At 35.7% G+C, this 27,391-nt stretch overlaps 1 protein-coding gene across 1 annotated transcript; it reads right to left on the bottom strand.

Moving 5' to 3' along the window:
- LOC139688322 (acid phosphatase type 7) lies at positions 1-27,309 on the bottom strand. The gene is made up of 10 exons (XM_071585820.1): positions 27,167-27,309; positions 26,969-27,065; positions 14,019-14,213; positions 12,148-12,356; positions 10,518-10,615; positions 6,327-6,504; positions 2,338-2,480; positions 1,587-1,758; positions 1,311-1,448; positions 1-1,096 (listed from the first exon to the last, which is right to left on the bottom strand). Exons 2-10 carry the CDS (start codon positions 27,054-27,056, stop codon positions 1,031-1,033), a joined length of 1,287 nt encoding a protein of 428 aa, XP_071441921.1. The 5' UTR covers positions 27,057-27,065; positions 27,167-27,309; the 3' UTR covers positions 1-1,030.
- Between the last annotated feature and the right edge of the window lie 82 nt (positions 27,310-27,391).

Here is a 27,391-nt window from a genome sequence, read left to right as displayed (position 1 = left end):
TTTGTAAGTAAAATGTTTTATTTCTTCCAAATGTAATCAACAAATGTACATTTCAAGTAACAATTGATAAAATGCATCATATCCCTGCTTGTTGTACTGTGCTCGCATATGAAATGAGATAAAGGGATGTGGCTCTGAAGAGGTTATGTGCTCTGAGTGACAACATTGAAAATCAGCTCTCTTGATGAAATTGTCTTTTTTTTAAAGTCATTGTGCCTATCTCACTTATATTTTGTTTTTATTTTTTAAGAAAACTATGAATAGCCTAAATAATAACTTGAGGGTGCATAGGTAACTATTTAAGGTTAAGATGAATGATTTTTTGAAATTTATTGACCACAGCAGCAACTAATTATTTCATTTTACTAATTGTTTTGGACGAAATTGCATATTTAATTAGATACAAAATTGTCTGGCTACAAAATTACGTTTCTATAATATCAAAAGCACTGCAACCATTAGCGATTCTCTCTCCATGAATGAATAGGTGATAGAATGCATTTCTTCTTCTCCTTCTATCAACTCCTGTTCAATAGAATGGTTTGAGGCATCACTTCATGGAAGAAATTGATATCGGAAAAGAAAATAATTTGTTCTTCCACATATACTTACTAAGTCATCATCAGGTCATCATCACCTGATGATGATTTTATGAGTCGAAACCTAGGTCATGCATAATACAATTATGTGGAAGACCAAAGTATTTTTATTTCCGAAACTCCTGTTCAATTATATTCAATAAGTTTGAAAATGCCACATTACACACAGCCTCACCTGCATAATTACCATCCTCAGTTTATATCAACAAAATTATCTCTTTGCTCACACATTAAGAATACCAGACCTATGGTTAGGGAAACTAGCTAAATAATTAAACTATTCTCTCTTTAGAGTATATCAGATGAGTAAAATACTTGGATGCTGTCATCATTACCATAAATGTCTACATATTAAGAAAATTAAAAGGAGAAAATGGGACTTGACGAATCACTCGACAAATATAAAGCACTAATAATAAATGACAACTTCATTATCTTTTTAAATAGCTCCCATGATGATCCTTGATGAGCCATATCCTGTCAACTATTTCACCTTCCTGAAAAATAAATATTTGTTTAAACAACCATCGAAGAATTACTGTCTAAAAAACTACTCTTTACAAACGAATGTTCAATTGGAAATCAGACCAGTTATAGTAGCTATCAGGAGTAAGTCATGTAATATGCTGATACGTTTAAGTACAGAAAGTCAGCAAATCTACTATATAGTTAACATGTCTAGCATTAGGTAGTTAAAATTAATGCACATACTTTGTCATCTGAGACCTGCTCCATGTACAAGTGGGTAGCATTGTATACTTTAAGTCTGGAATAGCCATAATCAGGAATACGAAGTGCTGACCATTCAGGCAACTTTGGCCTGAAAGGATCTCTTCCCTCTTGACATCCCTGGAACATAAATTCAGTCTTGAATATTTTCCTTATGTTCATCATACTGTATTCTTCAGATAAATATTGAAGCTGAGATAGTATGTTGATACATGCTCAACGTATTATTTAAACAGGAAACATGCTCAAAAAACTTACTGCTGATCCTGTAGTTATGTGTACAGGTGCACCTGGGTTGCGATATGGCTCTTCCATGCTTCCATTATATACTGTATAGTTGTAAACAGGCCATAGACGTTCATAGGAATGCTCATGAGCCCAAATTTCTAAATCCACTCCATAATCATAAAATAAGTCCTCTAAGCCAAACCTTAAAAGAAATAATTTGAAAAAAGATTGTAATATGAAAAACATTTGAATAAGTAAGAGGGAATTGAGTAGAGTGGGAGAATATATTAGATAGGTATATATTTGGGTAGTATGATCTATATATGAGAAAAGAAATAAGCACATTTAGACCAGAATTGTGATAATATTGGTAGCTTTTTCAAAAGGAAGGAAATAATTTGATGATTACAAAAAGATAAGCTTCTATTCATTAATAGTGTTCAAACATCTATATTCATTCTAAGCATCAATAGCGTGCAATTGCTTATAAAAGAAGATGTAAATTGTGAAGCTTTTGATAAGCGTAGTCATAGGATGAAAAAATAAGCTCGGGAAGGAGGATGACAGAAAAAAATGTATTTAGACAAGGCGGTCACAAAAGCCTTTTCCTGACAAAAATTTGCAGTTTTTTTCAAATTTTTCCTACGATTTATTTCATTTGTCCTTTCATACTCTAGAATAACACACACCTCTTCTGTATATTATAAAATACGTGTAACTGCCCCTAAACATATTTAGATTTCAGCACTTAACATCACTAAATAATATGGATTCCACTTACCAATTCAGGAATGGAAGGCCAACTCGTACCATAGTCTGATGGAATGTGCAGTCATCTTCATTCCAATTTGAACAGTACATAGGTCTATGGCCAAATGTTATAATCCAAGGCCTAAGTTTTCGGTTCTCAGGTTTATTTGCTTCCTAAATCAATTTGTGATGAAAATAAGAAAAAAAATATACCTGTATAAATGTAATAGATGTCTTCATTATGTAACAGTTTTCCCTGACACACATTTCCTAATATCAAGTTATGAAATTAGATACTTGGCATTTTGAGTACAAACAAAAATTTCCATGATGTTATATACTATTTTCATTAAAAAATTAATAATAATAAAATGTTTAGAATAAGCAGTAAACTTTTCAAAGATACTATGATGAAACCTGAATTTTGCAGCCCCAAAGTTAGTTTTCCTGCTACTTATGCCTATCTTTCAAATCCATAGATTGTTGACATTAAAATTTTGTTTTGAAATAAAAAAAGTTCAGCTCCTTAAAATATTCCAAGAGCAACAAACTTGAGAAAATGCTAAGAAAGAGATTTTAATCTTCCTGAACAATAAATACCCAAGCAATATAGTTTATTTCATTAGTATAATATATGCCTATTCCAAAATGTAGCCAGACCGAATTGATAGCTCCAAAGCATTATATTGCTACATAAGTGAAAAGTTAAATTTTACAGGTTTGGAAAAGTATCGATGGTTGATCCAAGAGATAAAAAGATGCCTCAAAGAGGTAGGCAAATCATTTATTAAAGCAGGCATATGCATGACCTTGAATTCATGACATATTATGTGTTACCAATACAGGTGTTTCTCTTCTTCTTCTCACAATCCTTCACAAGAATTATGACCAAACTATATTTCAAGGGGAACTTTGCCACGGGAAAACCCCAAAGGTAATCTATTGTATGGCTGGTATAGTTATTAATTGGCTGTGTAAAATGAAAATATTAATAATTTAAATCAAAAATATTTTACAGATTAACATTTTCAGTTAGAAATGAACTGATTCCATTATTGGTCATTTTCATGGAGCATTATAATATACAAATTTCACATCATTCACATAGTGCACTTAAGTATTTAATGTTTTCGAAATAAATTTCAGCAATTCCATCATCAAAATCTGTATCTTACATACCTGAATACTCATACATTTATCCATGGGCACATACATAAAATCCTGTGTTTGTATTCCATTATTTTTTAAAATTTTATACTTCCAATAGTTATCTCTTCACCAATAGATCTTCTCTCAATTGATACAATGCAATGACAATGTGATATGGTGGCTAACATTACTTTCCAGTTAACTTAGACGTTGCAAGTTCAATATTTATACTTCTTTATCATTAATCTGAAAACGGCCATCATTTGGCCTTTAAGAGGTCTGATCAAAAGGTTCCTAAAATTTTTGAATGGCGCATCTCTAGTTAGTCATTTTTTAATTTGCTTGGAGGTGTTGTGTCCACGGAAACTTTGCAAATAACTGCCTTCAACCATTTTGATGATTAGTAAAGGCCATTTAAGGGGAGGGGTATTCGTGGAGTTTGGCGAAAAATTGGATTCATTGAAATGAGGTCTTTGAAGGAGCAGCTTTATTCTGTGAAACCGCAAATCCTCTATGGAAACTCTTGAGTTGATTGCTAAGGTTTGTGGTTAGGATGCTATAAAACATACCTTGGGTTATGAGTGGTTTACCCACTTCAAAAATGGGCAGCAATCAGTGGAAGACCACAAACGTTATGGCCGACCATCAGCACAACTGATGATTCCCACATCAAGAATGTGAACGTTCTCATTGATGCAAATCAACACCTGACTTTCAGGGAACTTGCAGAAGAGTATAGCATTTTGATTGGTTTGCGTAATGAAATTGTGACTGAAAATTTGAGGATGCATTGAGTCACCACCAAATTTGTGCCTCACTTAATGACGGCAGACCAGAAACAATATTGAGTTCAAGTCTGTCGGGAAATGTTTGATCAAGCTGAAGAGGATGAAACCTTCTTATCCAGAATCATAACAGGTGATATCCATGGGTTTATGAAAATGACATTGAAACAAAAGTGCTATCTTCATGATGGATTGGTGAAACATTCCCCGCCCCAAAAAAAGCAGGACAAGTTTGCTTAAATGTCACAGTGTTGTTGACTTTTTTCCGATGCAAAGAGGGTTGTGCATCATGAAGCACTACTTGAAGGCCAGAAAGTCAAAGTGGAGTACTACCCAGGGATTATGAAACACCTAAGAGAGAGAATCGGGTAAAAACAGCCCGAACTTTGGAGGAGTGATGCGTGGCTTTTTTCACCGCGACATTTCATTCGTCTCTCAGAACTCTTGACTTTTTAGCCAATAACAAGACTGCTGTGCTTCTAGACCACCTCACTCACCACACCTGATCCCATGTAACTTTTTCCTGTTCCCCAAAGTAAAAAAAACCTTGGTCAAACGAAAAAGATTTGCCACCATTTCAGAGCTAAGGAAAAAGTCAATGGAGAAGCTTATGAGCATTCCGGAAGAAGCATTCCAGGACTGTTTCAAAAAGTGGAAACACTGACGGGATAGGTGTGTACGTTGGGGAGGAGACTACTTTGAAGGGAACCTTGACCAACTTGACATACTTTGTTTGAAGTATTTCTATCCATAAAAAAGTTTTGGCAGTTTTTGAATAGACCTTTACCAGTGGATTCTTAAACTTGAATATAATAACAAAAACAATTACAAAGACCCAAATTCTTATTTGCATGTTGGTTTTGTGCAATGAATTTTCATGCATTCATGATTGACCATGGGTATTACAAGCTTAATTATTCCTGTTAATTGCTATTCCAATACGATGAGGCAGTAAGTAGGTTTGATTCAAGGAAAATGGTTCTTAGGAACATTTTTAATGATACTACATACTTTTGCGCAATATATTCCATATCACACAGGAGTAGCCTTGTAATCTGACAGTCAAGAGTGGTGCTCAAAACTCTTTCCAATTAACAGGTCCATGCATTGTAATAAATTAAGTCATAATTCTTCTATTAGCCAAGGATATAATCATGAATAAACTGAAGTGGCTTTGAAAGGAACACCCCTCTATTAGCTATCTCCAATTAACTGCCATTATTATGGTAGATTATAATCTCCTCTATGTGACAATCTGAAATTTCACTGATGGAAATTATTATTTAATTAAGTTACTCATGCTTGAAGATGCCATCTTACTATTGTAAATTGCATTAATTTTATTAGGTTATTAGGCTAAGGTCATTCTTGAGGAATACTAAATATTCTTTATTAATTTATTAGACAGTTTTAATAATCATGCTCAAAACTTATACTGTGCGCATAAAACATAAAGATTATAATACACTTTTCAACAGGGCTAACATAATATAAAATAATTATCAGTATTTAAAAACAAATTTAGTTACTTTTGAAACTCATTGACATTCTGTGAGATAAATGGTTGTGGTGTTAAGATTAAATTTGTGAACTTTCACAGAGAATATACAATCCCAGTCAAGGCAAATGATTTCTACACTCTGAAATTGTTGCATTGAAATGCATATTAGTGGATGACTCCATTAAAAGTTACTGTTGCGGCATCTTGTGCAGTTTCTTGGAATTAGACGATATTCAGGATTTAAAAAATTGAGTGTTACCACATTACTTATAAGTAAACTTCATGCAGACATAGATATTATAATCAATTTTAAAACATTATAATACACGATTAAGTGATAAGTGCAGTTGAAGAACTTCAGTAAATTCAGCCTTTTGTAGTATACACTTCCCTTAATGGGATAGAGTCACTATTCTTGTCATATTTACAATACCACACAAAATTACTTCTGAGTAAAAAATATTACAGTGCATTATTTAAGTCAGAATTTGATGAGGCATTGCTTTGTGATAAGAAAAATTATGCCAACATTGGTTATTTTAGAAATTTTGAAAACATCTCTCATCTAGACATGACAGAACTTACCTTCAGGTCATTTTCCAGCCAATAATACTGTTTGACAACAGATTTAAGACCGTAGTTTAGAAAGTAATAGCCTTCTGTTGATACAGATATGAAGTGGATAGGCCCCATATTGAAACTGTAATACATTCTTTCATCATCTCCAGGCATACTGAATCGAGCTTTGTAGTTACTAAAGTTACTGTAGAGTAAATATAACAGGATTAAGACACAGTGATTAATACTAATTTGTAGTATTATCATCATTAAAATAACGGGACATAATGAACAATTTAATGACTCTAAGTGTAAAAGCAAGTACTGAGAATCACAAAATATAAAAATTTGAACTCCTACAATGACAAGTATTTTTGAAAATTTGGTAAAATCAATGAAATTATAAAATGTTGAGAATTACATACAAACATAGCAATCAGAATACCATGATAGTGATCAAGTATTTATAGTGGGGGATATACATAATAACATTTTTTAAAATGATAAGAAGTAAAAAGCTTATGGGTCAGATGAATCAAAAAAATGAAATGACATAATACAGAAGATGAATTGTTATCTGAGCTCCATATCTTATTTAACTTTTATCTGCAGCAGGGTACGGTATCACGTAGTGAGGAAAAGGAAGAAGTCTGGTGGGGCAACTTTAGGGCTGTAGGGTGGCTGAGGCAGGTTCGAGAAGCTCTTGGCAGATCCTACGGCGAGTTTCCTTTTGTTCATCCAAGAGCACTCACAGCACCAACTTTGCAAACACCATTCTCATACCCATGTTTTTGGTCACAAGTAGATGCGCATATTTTTTAGAGATGTCAGTTTCAGCAGAAACCATTGGCACACAATCTGCGATCCCTGTCCAACAAAACCTTCACTCTAGCAAGATTCTTGTCACTTTTTGAGGTCAAAGGGCATCCTGCACATTTGGTGTTTCAACATCTTCTCTACCCTCCCGAAAAAATTTTTGCCCCTCAAAAACACCCGTTCTATCAATGGTGATAATACCATTAGCTGCCTACAGAATGTCATGAGTCTTTCCCAGTTTCGTGCAAAATTTGATGATGGAGTGCTGTTCCAATAACTGGTTCATGACGGGAGGGTAACGAGGTCACATTATAGAGGTTTTGCAAACAAATGATCCACACACTGCATAGGCTGGAAGCCAACTGCTACCAGCCTCCAGCCTTTCCTGAAACTCTCCTCCCTTGACCCAGCCAGAGACACTACCAACCGTCTATCCAGGAAAAAAGAAGTCATTCTACTTTTGGGACAGACCTTGTACACATCAGCTGCAAAAATCCAATGAAAATAAAACAAAAAAGCTAAAAAGAGTAACTAATCTACCAGAATCAGGCAAGATGGTCCCCTTAACCCTTTCTTATTTAACAATATGGTTAATTAAATAATATAGGGTTGTTACTGAAAGTATTAGGAATTAAAAAGGAAACATACATATATATATACACATATATATTATATTGTATGGATATATATATAGAGTCTATAGTATATATAGACTCTATAGTATATATAGACTCTATAGTATATATAGACTCTATAGTATATATAGACTCTATAGTATATATAGACTCTACAGTATATATAGACTCTACAGTATATATAGACTCTACAGTATATATAGACTCTACAGTATATATAGACTCTACAGTATATATAGACTCTACAGTATATATAGACTCTACAGTATATATAGACTCTACAGTATATATAGACTCTACAGTATATATAGACTCTACAGTATATATAGACTCTACAGTATATATAGACTCTACAGTATATATAGACTCTACAGTATATATAGACTCTACAGTATATATAGACTCTACAGTATATATAGACTCTACAGTATATATAGACTCTACAGTATATATAGACTCTACAGTATATATAGACTCTACAGTATATATAGACTCTACAGTATATATAGACTCTACAGTATATATAGACTCTACAGTATATATAGACTCTACAGTATATATAGACTCTACAGTATATATAGACTCTACAGTATATATAGACTCTACAGTATATATAGACTCTACAGTATATATAGACTCTACAGTATATATAGACTCTATAGTATATATAGACTCTAGACTCTTTAGTATATGTAGAGTATATATAGACTATATATATATATATATATATATATATATATATATATATATATACATATATATTGTATTGTATGGATATATATATATATATATATATATATATATATATATATATATATATATATATATATATATATGTATATACATATATATTGTATTGTATGGATATATATATGTATATATATACATATATATTGTATTGTATGGATATATATATATATATATGTATATATATACATATATATTGTATTGTATGGATATATATATATATATCCCTACAATCTGTTATAATGCCATGTTGTTCTTCTGTTGCAAAGTTAACACAAACTGTACATTGTGTCACAGTATCAATGCAATCAAAAAGAATTACGACATGGCTATAAATATAGAAAAAGGTTAAATGCATGAGGATAGCAAATGAGTCAATTATAAGTAAACTGAAATAGGAGGGAAGTTGTACAACAGGTTTTGAAATCCAGTTAATCAGGTAAAGAACTAAACAGTTTGAGAAACATCAATCAAGATATGATTTTGAAAACTAGGTAATATAGAATCTGGGATAGTATAAGGCAAGAAGAATGCTGAAAGAACACATAAACATGGTAGAAGAAACAAATTTAGTAAATAAGACAAGAGCATACTATCATGTAAAAAAAAGACGAAGACCATCACAAAGATTGAAGAAAAGGTATAAAACTGATTGCAAAGAAAAAGAACAATGATGGGTAGAATAGTTTGTAAAGAAAAATACAGCAAAAGTAATGCACTAAATGCACTTTTCTCAGAATTTCTCTGTATGAATCATTCAAATGGATAAAATGCAGTACATGCCATCGAAGGTAATAAGATTAAAAAATTATTTTACCAATTGAGCCATATCTTGGCGAGTAAATAGGGAAATACTTTATAAAAAGACCTAATTTAAATTAAATGCTGATTTGAAAATTTCCAGTCATTTATGAGGGTGACCTGAAAAGTTCTTGACCTAATGATGAAAATGACAATTTATGTTTTCAAAAAAGGTTTATTTTTCAACATAATCACCTCTAATATTAATATATGTCATTCAGTGGTTTTCCAGTGTCATTGTCCTTTACCTGTTATGTTCTTCTGAAGGTGCGGAAAAATACTTGTCCCCTCACAATCGCTTCTTGATTAGACGAAAAACATTGACCAGCAAGGAAACTTTAGAGTTTTCAGAAGAGGTAGAAGTTTAAGAGAGCCAAATTCGAGGAATAGGGTGGATATTCCAACATTTCATGATGCAAAACCCTCAAGTTTCTCATCGTCAAGACACTTATGTGAGCAGGTGTATTGTTCTGATGGGACATGGTTTCTTTCCCTTGCAAGCCAGCTGTGCTGGTCACATGAATTTTTGCATCCAGTTTCGTAAGAAGATTAGAAGTACTCCCCAGTTGTTGCTTTACCTTATTCAAGATAAAGGATCACAAAAAACAGATGCCATGACCTTTCCCACAAATGGCACCATCTTCACTTTTTTTTGGAGTTCAGGAACTGGCCTCAGTCCACTGCATGGATTGTTGCTTCAATTCTGATAAGTAAAATGGTGAATCCATGTTTCATCCAATGCCACATATTGACTCTTGCTTTTCTTAAGGCACACGTTTTTCATCAACAGTGACCAAGTGCACTGCGCAAAGCTTTTTCATGAATGCTTCCTCAAATGAATTTATGTTGGGATTACACCTTCTTTTACAAAGAATTTTATCACTGCATGATTATCAATGTTTTCCAATTCTAACTGCACATGCACCACAACTGATTCAAACGACTGCCCAGAGCAAACTGCAGAATGGAATGGCTCACATTTTCACACATAATCTACTCACAGTCGTTCCAACATGAGAGAATAAAATCATGCGAGTAGTGATACGATATATGGAGAACTTTTCAAACCACCCTCTTACATGAATCACCAATCAGCTCATTTTATGTAAAGTAGGTAAATATTAGTGCTGTTGGGATGTTGGTTTAAACATTATTCAGGTTAACTCTTGAAAAACTTTTATGCCAGGCTAGAAAGTAACATGCTATAATTTATACTCACTATGCTTCCTCATGATTCCCAGGACATGTCATGTATGGCAGGTAAGCAGCTATACTTTCAATTTGTTTCATGAATTCATCACCAACTTCTGCATTTTCCTGAAAAAAAAGAATTTGATAAGATCTCATTTCTGTTATCATAAACGCAAACCAAAATTTGATTTGGCTTAAGAGTTTTGAATATCTTGGTTTTTTTATGCACATGGATAAACTAAATAGTCCACATGAAGCTACCCATCAGTAAGTACATACATTATTCTATTTTAAATACTTGGGAATATGATGCTTTTAGGGATTAATGATTTCTCTGCAGCTTATAATTTAAGTATGTGAGCAATTAGTGGGAATAGCATAGTTGGAATCTACTGCAAATCCAATCAAATTTATGTATTCCTACACAATATGAGATCTACAGAAGCATTTTTGTGAAAACTCAGAATACCAAAAATACGCAAATAATGCAACTAAGAAGGAAAATATATTTTTGAGTAAAAAACCACTGATATATTTCAAGAAAAGATCAAGCAAATTAAAACACCTAAAACTTTTAAATCAGACAACAACAAATGATTAATTCCATGTAATTAAGTACTTAGTGGGAAATGGAAAGATGTTATTTTACTTTGTATTGTATTTTTTGTCAGCTAATGTTTTGAGGATTCTGTCATTTTTGCATGTTTATATACATTAAAGAAACTGGGGTTGTGGGTGTTTAATTTGTTCACCACCAACACTACCGCAGTTATCAACCAAAAGGTGGATTTGATAGATGAGGGTAGAGCTTGCCTCGTTTTAAGCCCAACAGCTTGCGAAATTCACACAATGGAGTAAGGAATCCAGTTCCTTTCCCTGCACTACCTTTCATTTCTCAGGAAGATCGATCTGATGCTCAAAAAATCATGCAACTTGGGTTATGCTGAGAGTTTCCACAGGTGTCAACCTGGAATCAAATCCAGGCCCTCTGGTCAGTAGCCCTATCACTCTACCCACAAGACTGCCATATCCCATAAATTTGTTTATTGTTAATGAATTAAAACATTATTGTTGTGCCTTTACTTTTCCCAATTTGTGGATGCTAAAGTGACTTATAGTGAAATATCTACAAAAATGTTTGCTTTCCATCACCGATAGAGTATCTGGAGCAGTTGTGATAATCAAAATTAGAATTTATTCAATTAAGATATAGATAAAGAGTTAACTTAAACAATTCAATGACGTATTTTTCATTTGTTTTCTGCACCACTTCCCGTGTATTTTCATTATCTCTAGCTTTTAACTTTAACATTGTATTTAATTGCCTATGTTCTCAGTTATTAAGTTGTCTTATTAAACCACCCTTATTTTGAACTTCTGTCATCCCCCATGGCAAAGCCTACTTGAATTGTTAAGGAAATAGATTCATTATATTTACACTATAATGAACATATTTAAGTACCTAACTTCAAAAAGTATTAGATTCCCAAAAGTATTATCCTAGTACTCCCACAGGAAGCATTTTAAGTCCTGATCTATCGTATAGAGTGGTATATTTTGGTTCAATTTTATCTGGAGAAATGTTTAAAGAAAAAAAAAGAACTGAAATTGATGTAAAAATCAGTGAAACCTGTCCAAAATCTATATCTGGAAATTACCGTATTCATGTCATAGGCAAAGTCACCAACATGAATGATGGCATCATACATGCCACGCTGTGTTTCTTCCTGCAGTCGAGGGAGTGATTGTGCATTTATATTTCCCATATCACCATAAACAGCAAGATAAGGACTCCAGTCAACACCATCTTTCATTGTCACAAAAGAGTACAAACTGGACCAACCCAGCTCACTTCCACAATGATACACTGTAAAGCAAGGACCATTCCAATTTGTAACAGCACAGTTTGACAATATAGATATTACATCAGAAATCAATTACTTATGTGTCAGCGCTCTGATATACTGAGAGGTTTTACTTATCACTGAACATGAACTTGGTTAAAATTCAAATTGCCATTATTTCCATTTAATAAAACAAGCAGGTACATACATAAGCCAGGATCTTTTTGTGTGTGATGCTAACTTTTACACCTAAAAAGCTATTCAAGAAAACATATGTGTGGCTGATTACATCTGAATATATCTTGTGAAACTCTAGATAGTACTTCTGAATGCTCTCAACTATATCCAGGTTTTGTTGTTTCCTAAATTTAAGATCTCATTGGAGAAATTTAAAAGCGTTCACTTGAGTAATCCAAGCATTATATACAGGTAATGTATACCAACACAACTGTTTGAATAATAAGTGACAACAACATGAGTCATTTAATTTTTTTGTTTATATTTCATTCTATACATTTATTTAAAAGATATTTTAAACTAGGCCTTTAAATATTGCATGCATATATAAAAAGGATTTACATTTTTCATTATTAAGTTGCTGCACCAAGAATTTTATATTTACTGCTATCAATATTTCCCAAATTGAACCACAAATCTAAGTGCTAGATGATTAAATTATTCTTAAAGAGATCAACCACTATCAAAGGAGGCAGACAATGAAATATCCTTAACGATACGATTTCTAGGAATTTTATAACCCATAAGTCATAATAAGGTATTTTTGGCATGCATTCACTTTACAGGGGGTTTTTGCTATGTTATAGCAAAAACTATGTATTATTGCAATTGCAATGTAACTATAAATTATAAAAAATAAATAGTTTGATTAATTTTTACAAAACAATTTTTAACTGAATACATGCTGCTTGGTCTACGATGAGAGTATGAATATTTTTAATGCAGATGATGCTCTGGAGAGAACTTTATATGATGCCAAACCTTCCAAGGGAAATTAACTTTGAAAGTCCATGAGAGAAATTTTCAGTATATTCACAGATAAAAGGAAGAAATAATATAGCAGCCCAGTAATTGGATATGCATATTTAAAAGGTTAATAAGATTAATTACAATGTACTCATTTTTTTACTCTCATGCAGTCATTTATTAAAGATATTAGAGCTTCTAGCCCATTAATCAAGCAGAAGTACATTACAGTTCAATTCTGTGCTCTAAGAACAGTCTTCATATTACATACCAGGATTTCAAAGGCAACACCAAATAATAACAGGGTCCCGACATTAGTCAAAGAAAAATTCTGAGACACTACCAAAGGTAACACTAGACTGTAAAATAATGGGTAGTTTTTTTTCTACTACTATTTCAAAAGGAAAAAAATAATTTTTAAAAATTATAATGCTAGTATCCACACAAATAAGGGAAATTTACAATTGAAATTAGAATTTTATGAAGTCCACCAAAAATCCATATCATTTGGAGAGATCATTTCTTGATAGCTTACATGGCATTAGAACTAAAATATTAAAGAAAATCATTTAGGTGAATGATAGGTATTTACTGACACAACTAATTTTACCTTGAGAACCCCTCGTATCAACAAAAAGATTTTAGGGCCTTTATAATTAAATTATACCATTATTACTAGTATTTTAAATCTGTATACATACTATACTTTGTTCCTGGCTGCAACTCTTCAAGTTTAACTTTATGAATGTATTGCCTCCTCTTTTCCGGACCACCATCAATAAACAATTTTGGTATGTTTATGGCTCTCTTGATCAACCCTCCAATACCATACTCAACAACCGAAACCTCAGTGTCATTCAGAGTTGACCAAGTCACATACATTTCCGATGGTTTATCTGTCAAAAAATAATCACACATCAACTTACAATAGATGCATATCATTACAAGACAAAACTTAAGACCACAAAATAAAAGTTCCACTATCCCCCCGTGAAGCTTTAATCTGACCAAAACAAATAGAGCACAACTTCATTAAGCTGATAAACATGGGTGCATCACTGTTTTATGCAAAAAAGGAATAAAATAACAATTTTACATGTAAGTGTGCCAATATCACAAGATATGTAGTTGACTATGCAGTAGGTATGCTGATCATAGCGATATTCCTTTTGAAATGAATTCCATTGGAAAACTTTTCAAAACCAGTATGGTGTAACAAATAACCACGCAAATATTTCTGCCTTTTGCAGAGATTAAAACTTTATCTGAACGAGTGTTCATTGGTTATGAATAAAAATGTCTTGAATGAATTCTTACCCCATGATAAATGATTCCACTCACTCTATATGTAACAGTGTGCTTACGAATGGTGAAAGACTTTTACTATTAATTATGAATAAGATATATTACTCATTAGTTTTTACAAAAATCTCTAAGTGGAATTACAGTGTTATTTTTCTTCTTTTCTGGAAATCAAGGGTAGAGCTCACTTAAATCCTTTGAAATATGAAATTCACATTTCTGGTCAGGGGATTCATATTCCTTATCCTACACTGTCTGTTGTTCCAAGGAAGTTCCTTGGAACCATTCTAGAAATTAAGCCAAGGAATTACAGCTATTGTCTAGTGCTTGACAGGAACAATATCAGAGGCGAGTTTTTTGTCTCAGGCATTATTTTATGGAATTTGCATAACATATTGAAATGAAATAATTGACTTTGTTATTCCACACACTTTATTGAAAAAACACAACCCAGGTTTCAATGTTGAACGTCATCATCAGGTGGTCTTCATAGAAGCAAACTTGGTATACATACCTTCTGATCAAGGGAGGAGGGGTTGGTCAGAGAGGGAGGGTGGAGGGGTAAAAAGGTTATTAAAATATTATATCCTGATAGGAAAGATGTAATTCTCTTTCCTTCCCAGCTACATTGTAACCTTTTTACCCCTCCACCCTCCCTCTCTGACCAACCTCCTCTCCCTTGATCAGAGGGTACATATACCGAGTTTGCTTCTAGGAACACCATTTGATGATCACGTTCAACTTCGAAACCTGGGTTGGGTTTTTTTTCAATAAAGTGTGTGGAATTACAAAGTCAATAATTTCATTTCAATCAGCGTGAGGGCTAAAGATTAACCACAAGAAAAAAGCAATGAAATCTTCATAAGTAGGAAAGCTAAGTTGATTATTAAAGTAGGAGATAATAAACTAGAGTAGTTAGGGTAATTCATCTGTTTGGGCAGTAATATAGAGAAAAAAGGGAATAGTAATGGGGAAATTAAAAGAACATTGCATTAGCAAAATATGCTTTTTGTTAGAAGATAAGAATTAATGATGCATATACTGAGTAAAGATGTGATGTAAAGATTAGTAAAGATTTTAATGGTAGTTCTTTCTGGATAAGAGTTTGGATGAGCATATTTTAGGGGTTTTTGAGATGTAGGGGCAATAGAGAAAATAAAATGGACAGACAGAAAGACAAATGCTGAGGTTTTAAAAAGGATAGATGAAAATAGGAAGTTACGCAAGGAAATCTACAAAAGACAGAGAAAGTGGATGGCAGAAATATTGAAAGATAGTATTATGTTGACAGCTGTGATAGAAGGGAGAAAGCTGGGCAAGCAAAGTAGAGGAAGGAGGAAGTCATGAAGAAATATTTAAAGAAATAGAAAGTTCCACTGATAAGAAATAAATAGTTGCAATGGACCGTCCCAAAAAAATGACCGACCTAACTTTAAAACATGTAGAATTAACCTTAATTTATTAATTGAACATATTTTCATAGGTCAAGGAATGGTAGAAAAAACTCTTCAATTCCAAAGATCGCTCTAATTCAACAATTTAGGTTTTTTCAACCATTCCTTGGAATATGGGAAAATTCCATATATTAAAGCTGAGAGAGTGTCCTTGGTCAGAGATGATTTCATTGTCAATTAGGAGAAGTTTTTTACTAAGGTTTACGGTTTGCCGGGAAACATGATAGTCCAGTGGGTAGAGCACTAGGCTACTGGCCTGAGGACCCCGATTTGATTCAGGGTGATGCCTCTCATCACCCTCAGCTTCACCCAAGCTATGTGGTTTTTAGGGTACCAGATCTTCTTGGGAAAACTTAGATACAGGTAAAGAAACTGACCCCCTTACCTGAATGTGTAAATTTCACATAATATTGGACTTAGTACTAGGTGAAGCTATAACATCACCAATCAAACAACCTTAAGGTTGATAACTGTAGTATTTTTATGGTATGCAATGGCCTTGGTTGTTAGAGAACAAGAAACCCAATTACCTACATTTACAATGATTATTTTTGCAAAACTACGAATTAAATTGGTGACTCAGCTCAAGCATAATAATAATAATAAGAGTACAGAACCAATTCAAACCACCAGCCAATTTGGGGGATACCACTTTGTGGTTTTGGCTAGCCAACAGTGAATCACTGCATAATAGGTTAACGCAACTGCTTATAGTAAAACTTGGTCGCAAAAAAATAAAGTAAAGCCACCAGCAATTAGCCTCCCTGAGAAGAAGGCACTTGTGGAGATTTGAGTGGCAAATCTATGATTACATCTAACAAGGGAGCTTGCCGGTCGAGGTTCTAATTGGGTGGGGAAAGTGGGGCATTTGCATGTCATGCTGAAGATGAGCCTGACAGTTGGGGGTATATGCGTAGGATTTATTATTTTTTGTCTGTAACGCATTTGGCAGATCATCTCTTCAAACAAAAACTGTTAAATTCCAAAGAACTGCGGGGGATGCCGCAGCCAAAACTGTCAAACTATGCCTGTAAAAATAACTCTCCAATCATAAGAATGATATCACATTTTTGAAAATTTTTATTTTTACTCCTTCAATGAAGTTATTGATTTCGCAAGATAACTTGATCCCCAATTATAACCATCATAAACATATGAATAATGCTGTTGTATTGTCATGATTCTTGGGCTAGTATTTCCGAAAATATTAATTAAAGTCATAGCCAATTTTTATTTAAGTTCAGTGTTTGATATTTTGGGTTCAGTGTTTGATATTTTAGCAGGCTAGTAGAGAGTACTTTTACCACACTCTAGAGAGTATTTTTATCTCAACTGTACCCTCTCGGCACGAGCACCTTTCGTAGAACAAAGGTGGTAAATATGTTGACCCACAAATGCAAATTTCTTTCACATCCCTGGCAACAGCGCGACTTACATCAGTAGAAGAGAAAATGGACACTGCTCAGAAATTTGAAATATACCAAGTCGTAGCAAAATAAGGCTGTAAAAAATAATTTACGTTTTTGAAAACTCTGAAACGCGAGACTCAGGGCGACGAGAAATGTGTTCGGACGTAGTTTTGCTGTTTTATCAGAGATAAAGTTGTTCCGCGAAATTAATAACACTTCCGCAACAGATGCAAAGACAAATTTCAAATTATGCAATAACACGTAAAAAAAAGGCGGTACGGTGTGGTTCTTAAAATTTTCATTCTAGTCTCAAAAATTTGATTTTGATAAAATTGAAGTAATTATACTCACAATCATGTCACTCAGTTAATGAAGCAAAATTTTGAGGAGTTTTACTGAAATCCGCATGGAAATTTCGTAATAAACAACGCCAAACTTAGGGTATTCAATTTTATTCAAAATACGAAGAAAAGATAAAATAATTTTAGTAGATTTCTCGGGAACAAAATAACCCACATTTATATCGCCTAGCAGAACAGCTGGACGCCTGACGGTATGGAAAGCGAGGTAGCCAAATTAATTTGTACGAGAGTAAAAAAGAAACTGACACTTCCATGATGCGCAGCATCGAAACCACGGTCGTGAAATATTATATCTTTATTGTGGAAGTGTAAAATTTCTCTTTTGCCCTCATCGTGCAGGAATTCCTCAAAGTTAAGCCTGAAACTGTTATGTTCAATTTGTACCAATTGAATTTACGTCAATAAATCTGTACGCATTTCAGAGAATGCATACTGCCTTCAGAATCTGTACAGCACATGGTACTACGGCAAGTATTTACGGTGTGACATACTTTCAAACCCGACTGTATTTTAAAGACCAACAGCAGCATAGGCACTACTGAAAAATACTAGGAGAAAATGGTATTTACTTATGCCATGCCATATAATATCATGGTTAGACATTATTTTAAGTACAGCATCATTAACACCCTCAGCTTCCCGGGAGCAGATGAAAATTCATATAATAATTAGTTTTTATGAAATGCAACTTAAAAATAAAAGAAACTGCACAAGTAACAGAGGGCAAAATTTTGATGGGAAGCAATACCAGGGGTTTCTTACTGTTTCCCGCTTGAGCAGGTACTTGTTAACATCGAATGTATGAATGTAAATGCAACGATGGAATGGGTCTCTTCACGAGCACCTCGAAGACGCGGGTGACAGTGGGGTCATGTAAAACAACTCGCCTAAATGATACTTAGGTCTTTCTTGTTATGTTTGCGACTATTAGCAAAGAAATCCATCTTTAATTTATTGGAATGAGATAAGTACGCCTCACAATAAAATTACTAATGAGTGATTGTTTCCCGTAAGGTCAGCAAAAACCGGTATTAAATTATCTCGGCCAAATTCATCGTATAGATAACAGCGACGGAAACCCAAATTCGAAGCGCCTATCCCATAGTGAATACAGACCTGTATAGCCGAGCAGCAAGACGTCTCTATATGCCGTCGTTTCGTCGGGATAATTCTCGACAGCTCTAGCTGGATTCCACCATCAATTAATTTGGTGGGGCCAGAATATTTTCGAAATAAATTAGTAAACGGACATACGATTTAAAAAGCTACGTTCAACCTTTCCATATTTATTTTTCTCGTTTGGAAGAGTTCCCATAATTTATTCTTCGAGGTAGATTTGCAAAAACACATTAGCAAAGTTGCGTTGCATTCAATATACATACTTATACAGGTATAGACGAATAGAACAATAGACGAATTTTATAGCATAAAAATGCGTCTAAAAGGAACATTGCCCACTCTTAGAACTAAAGTATCGTCTAGTTTAAGTAAATAAGCCAAAAGATGGCGATATTAAGTGCCATTTGATTAGTATGACATACATTAAATCGCACCAATCAACCCGTAAGTTGGCCATGGTAAGAGAGGGTTGAGTTCACCCCTTCAACGAGTGACACACAACTACCATGAGATGTTGAGATTAGCTCCATAGACCCATTTATTGAGAACCATTAACTATTGTAACCTCCATGGTAAGGGCAATACCCCCTGACGTTAACACGAAGATTGTGCGTAGTATTGATTGACGACTGAGAATATGTCCTCAGAATTACATGCAAACAATTATTTCGAACTGCCTCACAAGTAGTGAAGTAGCTGATCACATCGGCTGTTCTAATCATAAAACTATTATAGTTGCGCACGGCTACTTCTATTTCCTCCACCCAATAATGCCTAAAGCAATATGTTCTGGGGGAAGGAAAACAATTCTCGCCATTACAAAGTCATTAAGAGATCATTCCCGGTGTGGAGCTCGGCGTTTCCAGAATTTGTTTTATTTCTCGTCACTGCCCAACCCACGTTTCCTCGTGGAACAGTGAGTTTTTCGTGAACTCGATGCCTTTCAAATCACGTGAGGTAAGCATGAAATTTCATGGTAGACTACTTTGGTCATAAAAAAACTGCGTAAAATATGATCTAGTTTCCTAATAAACATGGGGATCTTCACATATACGCTCGTTCTTTTAGAAGATGTCAAGTAACTGCCCCTTGATCCCTTCCTTCTCTAGAAGTTAAGTCAAGGAGTCTCTCTGAATATCATCTCTGTTGAAATACTTATCGTTCACTCATAGTTTCCTGAGAAACAATTGTGCTTTAAATATCAGATAAGGTTTTGAAAAAAGGTCAATTAGATAAAAACTGAAGAAACACGTCGAGTTTTTTGCGTTTAATAAGTTGGCCTTCCTGCAAGAGAATCAGAATAGACTGAATGAGACAGGGTTTAAATTTCCTCAGCAACGAAATATTTCACGAAGTTCTTATATGAGAAATTCCACGTGATTGTAGTCCTTCATTAAAGGCTTTCAAAACTAATGTTCAGACAGGCCATGGTATGCCAACCTTAAATCGTATTTTGCGAAATTGATCGACAAAAATATCCATTAAAAATGCTTCTTTCGACGTGATGAATAGGAGTAGGGATATCTGAACGGCAACAGGATGGGCCCAAAGGTCTCGCCATGTTAGGCTTGTACTCTGCCTCTTAATGAATGACAAGGATTTTCAGTGCATATACCACAAAAATGATCTCACCCGTCACGAAAACCTGAAAATAAAATTGCTACGTGATCAAGACAGGGTCCATAATCCCTTTGAATTAAAGTAATGCATTAAAATATACGTAAGGTCGCAAACAACACCCCTATTGTAAATACCAATGCCCCTGCCTCGTAGCCCAAAACCCATATAATAGTTTCGTTTATCCGGAAGATCCTCCAAGTACAACATCACAGGATATTTTATGTTTCACACTGCGTTATATTTTTACGCCACTTCTCTCTTTTACAGGAACCGCGAACTAAATGGAAGCTTTGAGAAACACGCCACCTCTCTTAAGCGACAGCATAACTTTTAAAATTACTTATATAAACGGAATATACGCCCTGCTGGAGAAAATTCTTGCAAGATGCGATAGGAAGGTTTGAAATCAACATAATTCATAATTTCGTCTGCTTCAGGGTGACTACACCTACGAAATGATTTTTGGTATTACGTACCAGTGTCATCACAGCACTTATCAATAGGTGATGATGAAAGAAATGCATTAAGTAAAGATATTCGGAAGAATCCAACCTCTAGGGAGTGCCTTCTATCCATAAGTACCTTGACACAAGCATAATACCTTTTACCCGCACTGACTCGGGGTCTCCTCATCCATCCTGTAATATTTTTAATGATCCATACTTTATTTCTTCCTGAGGAAATCGTCGAAGCCTCATCCACAACTCGGGGCACCAGTAAGCTTCATCCAAACGGTGATTTTTCGGGTATCAGATGTTCCTGGGAAGCTAATGCCAAGGGTAGGCATAGGAACTGCCTCCCCTTATTCCTGATGCCGACATTTCAAAGGGCACCCGCACCGTTGGTCTTAACACGCGAGGCCTACTTTCACCTATCTAGTTATCCTTTGTGTTGATTACTTCAGGGTAAAATATACGTATATTTTGATTGGTGTGAGGATTACGTTCCTCTTTGCCCAAAAAGTCCAGTCCACTTTTTCATATAATATTTAAACTCCACGCTGTTTACAAGCATATCTTCCACCACAGCAATGCGAAACTAATATCTTTCTGTTACGAATTATGGCCTTGGAATTTATTTCAGTGAGTAAGCAAGCGCTGAGCGCTGAGCAAAAGCTTACGCGGCGAAGCTTATCTTAGCTCAAACTTGAATACTTGGTAGTTTTTAGGGGAGGCGACCGACAGCTGAGGTCATTTGCGGCATAGGGGAGGGGCAGGAAAGGATGAAGGGTGGAGAGAAACCCGGCGTCGGCATTAGCCTACTCTTTACGAAAGGCGCCAAGGGGTCCGCAGTTTAACGTCCCATCCGACGGACGGCGTTCTCACTCAAAGTGCCCTCCACAAAGCACCTCAAGTAGAGATCGAGATACCTCTGAAAAATATTCAACACCGCCGGGTTTTGAACCCGCGCCCTCAGCGTGGGAAGCCAGTACGTTAGCCCCCGCACCATCTCCATCCCCCTTGAATACTTAACGTTCAAGCAGGTAACTCTGGATAAAACTTGTGTTAATTGACGTTTACTGTACTCGGCTATATTTTCCACTGGAAAAACGTGTGGCGAAAATTGTGGGACTATTAAGTATAAACAGTTTTTTATCTTACGAGCGACTGTATGAAGTGGATCAAGTTCGATATACAGACGGCATAAGGAAATCCCATTAAAAACTAATTACTGATAGCATATAAAGAATAACACTAATTCATTATTAATACAATACACGCACTTGGCCCGATCCTTAATCAATATCGATGAATAACCCACCAAAAGTCAAAGAAATTAAAACCAAATTCCAAAATGTTAGATAAAAATATCGAAACACACTATGGGCCCTTAAAATGATTCTAGACCATATGATCAACTTGCCAATACTGCATCATAATGACTCCAATGATCCCTCTTTCTACCATTAGGGGCGCATCTTTTTATAAATATTGTAGGGTAAAGTAAAGGTTCGGAGCTGGAAAATAAAAATCTGAATCAGATAATCCTCCCTACTGAAGTTCGACAAATGTTTTTTCACTACTTACGAACTCTCACATGATTCTCTGGCCTAATTTATCTGACCAAGTGTTTCAATATACTCAGCGAAGAACGTATAAGTTCGCACCATTTAAAAACGACCAGGTAACAACGCTATTACGTAGTCAGCACACTCAGCTTCGTTGCAATTAGCCCGACAATCCATTCTCTCATTTAATAATCAGGTATTGACATCAAGCCTCCTCTAGTACGGTATTAACCACAATACCTATTTCATCACCAATCTCTGATAACGTCTAGAAAAACTTTTCATTGTTCGATTTGCCAAAGCCTGTGATAGAAATCAAAGAATTCGTTTGATCGACTAGATAGTGCATATCGCCGCGTTAAAGAAGACGATACATCTAGAAGGAAATTACGCAGACAGGAACTTTAAAAAAATATTGAGCTTTTTGCTTTAAACGTTTAACCTTTAATACGGGAATACCGAGACCAAAAATGAAATAAGTTATGAAAACAAACACGAATGTGAGCTTTGATACCTGAAAACAATTGGGGATTCTGAATGTCACATCTAAAATTGATAGATATCAACTCAGAAATCACTCATGCTATTGACCTGCTGTCATTATCTTGGGAATGGAGTTCAGTTGGGCAGAGCACTGGACTGACCGGGGAGTCCGGGTTCGATTCCTGGGGTGGGAGGACAAACAATAAGATTTATGCCGACGGACGCCCAGCAGATATTGCCGATTATAATCGTCGTACCGCTATGGCAAGTGGAAGCGTAATCAGAGTCACGGATTTGAGAAGAATTTGCTATTTAGTGACAGGTGAAATGTTTTCGCCAAAATTATTTTATCATAATATTTGCAGTTTATTTGTTAATATTGAATTGCAAGTATAAATTAAGAACATTACATTACAATCCCACGAATGACGATTTGTTCTAATATTTAATGCCACACATAAGCGTGTGTAGAATATATAAAGTGAAAACAAATTACAATAAACATCATGATAACTTGAGTATTTTAAGGCTTATATTCCATATGTATCGTGACATGTTGTCAATGTAGGTAGGAAACACCCAAATAAATTGATTTATTGGAGAGAACAGTGAGAAAAATGTTCATTTAAAGGAAATGACGGAGTTCGATCAAACAAATATTATTATGCATCACTGAAACAGTTAGCATTACATCAGCATTTGGTGGGTCGATTGATTATCTCACGAGGCCTGGAGGAGCGGACATAATGTTCGAAATTTTTCGCCAACGATGACCAATAAAAGTCACCTGCTCTCTGGGTAACTTTGGAAGCGGCAATTTCCGCTCGGTGACCGTCGAAATAAACCCTATATTTTCCCCAATAAACCATGGCACAGGGAAGGGAATTGTGCCCCCTATTTTGATGCGTGACTTTCAAACTCTGTTGAATGTGTGCTGATTTCTACCCTGACCCAGGGAAACCATGCTGTAGGTTGATTTTCACATTAGTATGTGACTGGGGAATCATCACTAGTGCAATCGCATCTGCGGATACCTTTGACACAATTCAGCCCAGAATATCGACCTGTATCGTAAAAAATTGGCTTCATTGGTAAGGTAACGTGATAAACTCCAAAATGTCAAGTGATTCTAGCTTCTTTTCCATGACAGAGTTGACGAGGGACGATCATAAATTTTCTTAGCCATAAATATTTAAAATAAACCGATTTGATTCAACTGAAAGATATTACCTCCTACATCAAAATGCTTTTACTTGCAATTTGTACAATAGTCCTCAGCATTCAGGAATTTGTACTGATAGAGAAGAAGAGATTTCTGTGACTGTCTATGCTCATTTATCGGGCCTTGCTCCCTGTGACTCTGATCTTCCGCCCACGATCAGAATGAAGTGAAAAGGGATACTATTTTATTGTATAAACACCATCAAGAAGAAGGCAATTTAGGTGTTCATGATCCGAGCACATGAAGATTTACAGAGATACTTTTAAAAGAGTTAACTTCCACACTTTTACAGGCAGAAATCCCCCCCCCCCCGTTCCCAAACATAGAATAATGATATCCCGACGTGCTAGTATGTTGGGTTAGGTTGATAAAGTCAGCACGGAGCATTTTGAGTGAAGCGATTAGTGCTTTTCTGTTGGCTGATCGTTTATTTCCAAACAAAATGTTATAAAATATTCCAGCATCCCTTAAAAGGGCCATTGCGGTTATTCATCGGATGGGCATTCGATCCCGGAACGTATGACCTCGGAATCGGACAGCGAAGGGAATGACGGACGAAAGCCTCCCTAAATGCACTCGTAGTTAAATTCTTTTCTGGGAGGCGACCGACAGCTATGGTCATTTGCGCCATTAGGAATGTTTGGGAAAGGAAGGGTGGAGAGACTCGGCGTCGGTATTAGCCTATTCTTGTCGAAAGGCGCCAAGGGGTCCGCAGTTTAACGTCCCATCCGACGGACGTCGTACTCACTCAAAGTGCTCTCCACAAAGCACCTCTAGTAAGGCTCGGGACACCACTGAAAAATATTGTTGCCACCAGGATTTGAACCCGGACCCTCTCAGTGAGAAGCCTGTATAAGAGAACCGCAAAGAAATGCTGACAACATAGTTAATTTGGGAGGCGCCTCTTTCTGGATACAACTTATATTTCTCAAGCTACTGAAATGACCACTCAATGCCTACTGAAAATGTCTGCATGGGGCGGCTACCTAGTTCAGAAAAACCCACCTATATAATAAACTTAGCGAATTGTACGCGATATCCCACGACAGACAACTGGTAAGTCTGAAATTGGGATGACACCGAGGTAAAAAAAAGTCTCAGCAACTAAGAATAAAAATTTCTTACAGATCATTGGGGAGAGGAGGGAGCTGACTACACAGACGTAAACAAAACTTACATAGCTGGCGATGCCTCATTTTTTACTGGAAAAAGATAATTTTCAGCAGAAATTTTATTAATAGCCAGATTTAAAAGTAAGTGCCTAAGGGGGATCGAGATGGTGCGGGGGCTAGCGTACTGGCTTCCCACCCAGAGGGCCCGGGTTCAAATCCCGGCGGTGTTGAATATTTTTCAGAGGTATCTCGATCCCTGCTTGAGGTGCTTTGTGGAGGGCACTTTGAGTGAGTACGCCGTCCGTCGGATGGGACGTTAAGCTGCGGACCCCTTGGCGCCTTTCGTTAAGAGTAGGCTAATGCCGACGCCGGGTTTCTCTCCACCCTTCATCCTTTCCTATCCATCCCCTATGGCGCAAATGACCTCAGCTGTCGGTCGCCTCCCCTCAAAACTACTACTACTACAAGTGCCTAAGAGTAATTAAAATGTGCAACGCTAACAACTTTCATTATGCGTCCAGATTAATCAGGTGGATAGCGCGCTTGCCTAAGAACACAAAGTGAGGTTTGAGGCCCCTTCGGTCATGGATGTTAAGTCAACTCAAACTTGGGGACCCAGACAAAGCTCATCAGAAATGCTTCTGGTGATCCGCGACGCTTTCGGTGGACCGAGGGCCACCAAAGGCGTTCGGAGATGAAAAATTTGAAAAAAAAACTGATATAATGTTCTCTTCCATTACTTACTCCAAGATTCCCGAATTTCTACTTCCATTTTCATATCCCTTCAAACAACGAATTTTGGGCTCTACTTAAAGCCATTGGCACGATTCCTATCGGTTTCAAATGGTCCTCATTGCAGGAACGCATTGTTCATCAGTGATGATTCGTTGAAAACAGATCCCGAGCCTTGTCAAGTCTTTTTCTTAAGTTATTTTATGGTGCGATAAGGCCCAGGCATCTGAAGTATCACTACCAGCTTGTCAAACGAATGTCTACGCATGCCAAGCAAGTGATAACATGGGATATAACTAAGCGGTCGTTCATGAGTAAATTTGGGCAATATTGAAATTATTCACTCATTGGTCTCGGGTTCCCAAGAAGATCTGGTACCTGGAAATTCACATTTACTATGGAGCTGCAAGTGCCCATAGACTTGCCCAGGAATCGAACCCGGGACCCTCCTCTCCATAGGCCAACGCTTTACCCCCTGGACTAACGCCACCCATATGTAAATAGTATATAATACACTGGTATAGGAGGCGGACTCAATTTAGCAATGTATTATGTGTCAATCAATTAATGCCTAAAATAAGTCCGATAGACATAAGAAAATATGGCTTATTCCGATAACAAGGCGGCGGACTCAATTTAGCAATGTATTATGTGTCAATCAATTAATGCCTAAAATAAGTCCGATAGACATAAGAAAATATGGCTTATTCCGATAACAAGGCGACGGTGAGTTGTTTTCTAGGTATAAGTGTTGCACAAATAGTGTAATTCTATTTAAAAGAATATAATTCAACTGAAAGTGTAGTCTTCAACTACTTCGATACTCACCACCGAAGGAGATATGAATTTGCTCGGGTTGGTTGTGAACGACGGATGTTGCAAGCGGCACGAACAATAAGAAAATTAGCGTCTTCATGGTTACATACTATACAAAAAAAGAGATAGAACAGGTGACATTCAACATCACGAAATGACTTCATTCAGGTTAGGTCCAACAAAAATGTTATAAAAATTGATTAAACATACGAATTGAACTTTGACTCGTCGATACTCAGGAAATTCCACAGCTGTACCTAATTGTTTACTTTAGCCCTCCCACTAGCAAATGAACACCGACTCAAACAGTATAACTAACGAACACCCTCTGAGTCATGAATCACGACGAGAGGTATTTATATGATCAAAACAAACGATGGTGGTGACATCAAAATAAACGTGAAGCATCGGCAACATGTTTTACCAAAAACAAAT

Source organism: Hetaerina americana, unplaced genomic scaffold (genome assembly GCF_022747635.1).
Source record: "Hetaerina americana unplaced genomic scaffold, ioHetAmer1.1.p SCAF_2, whole genome shotgun sequence".
Classification (NCBI taxonomy): Eukaryota; Metazoa; Arthropoda; class Insecta; order Odonata; family Calopterygidae; genus Hetaerina; species Hetaerina americana.
This window is presented reverse-complemented; position numbering and strand designations above follow the sequence as displayed.

Coding starts and splice junctions, on each gene's coding strand:
- LOC139688322 (XM_071585820.1), bottom strand. CDS start 27,056: ATGAAGACGCTAATTTTCTTATTGTTCGTGCCGCTTGCAACATCCGTC. Junction 12,357..14,018: donor GCAGCCAGGAACAAAGTATA/GTATGTATACAG, acceptor CTTGCTTTACAG/TGTATCATTGTGGAAGTGAG. Junction 1,449..1,586: donor ACATAACTACAGGATCAGCA/GTAAGTTTTTTG, acceptor TTTATGTTCCAG/GGATGTCAAGAGGGAAGAGA.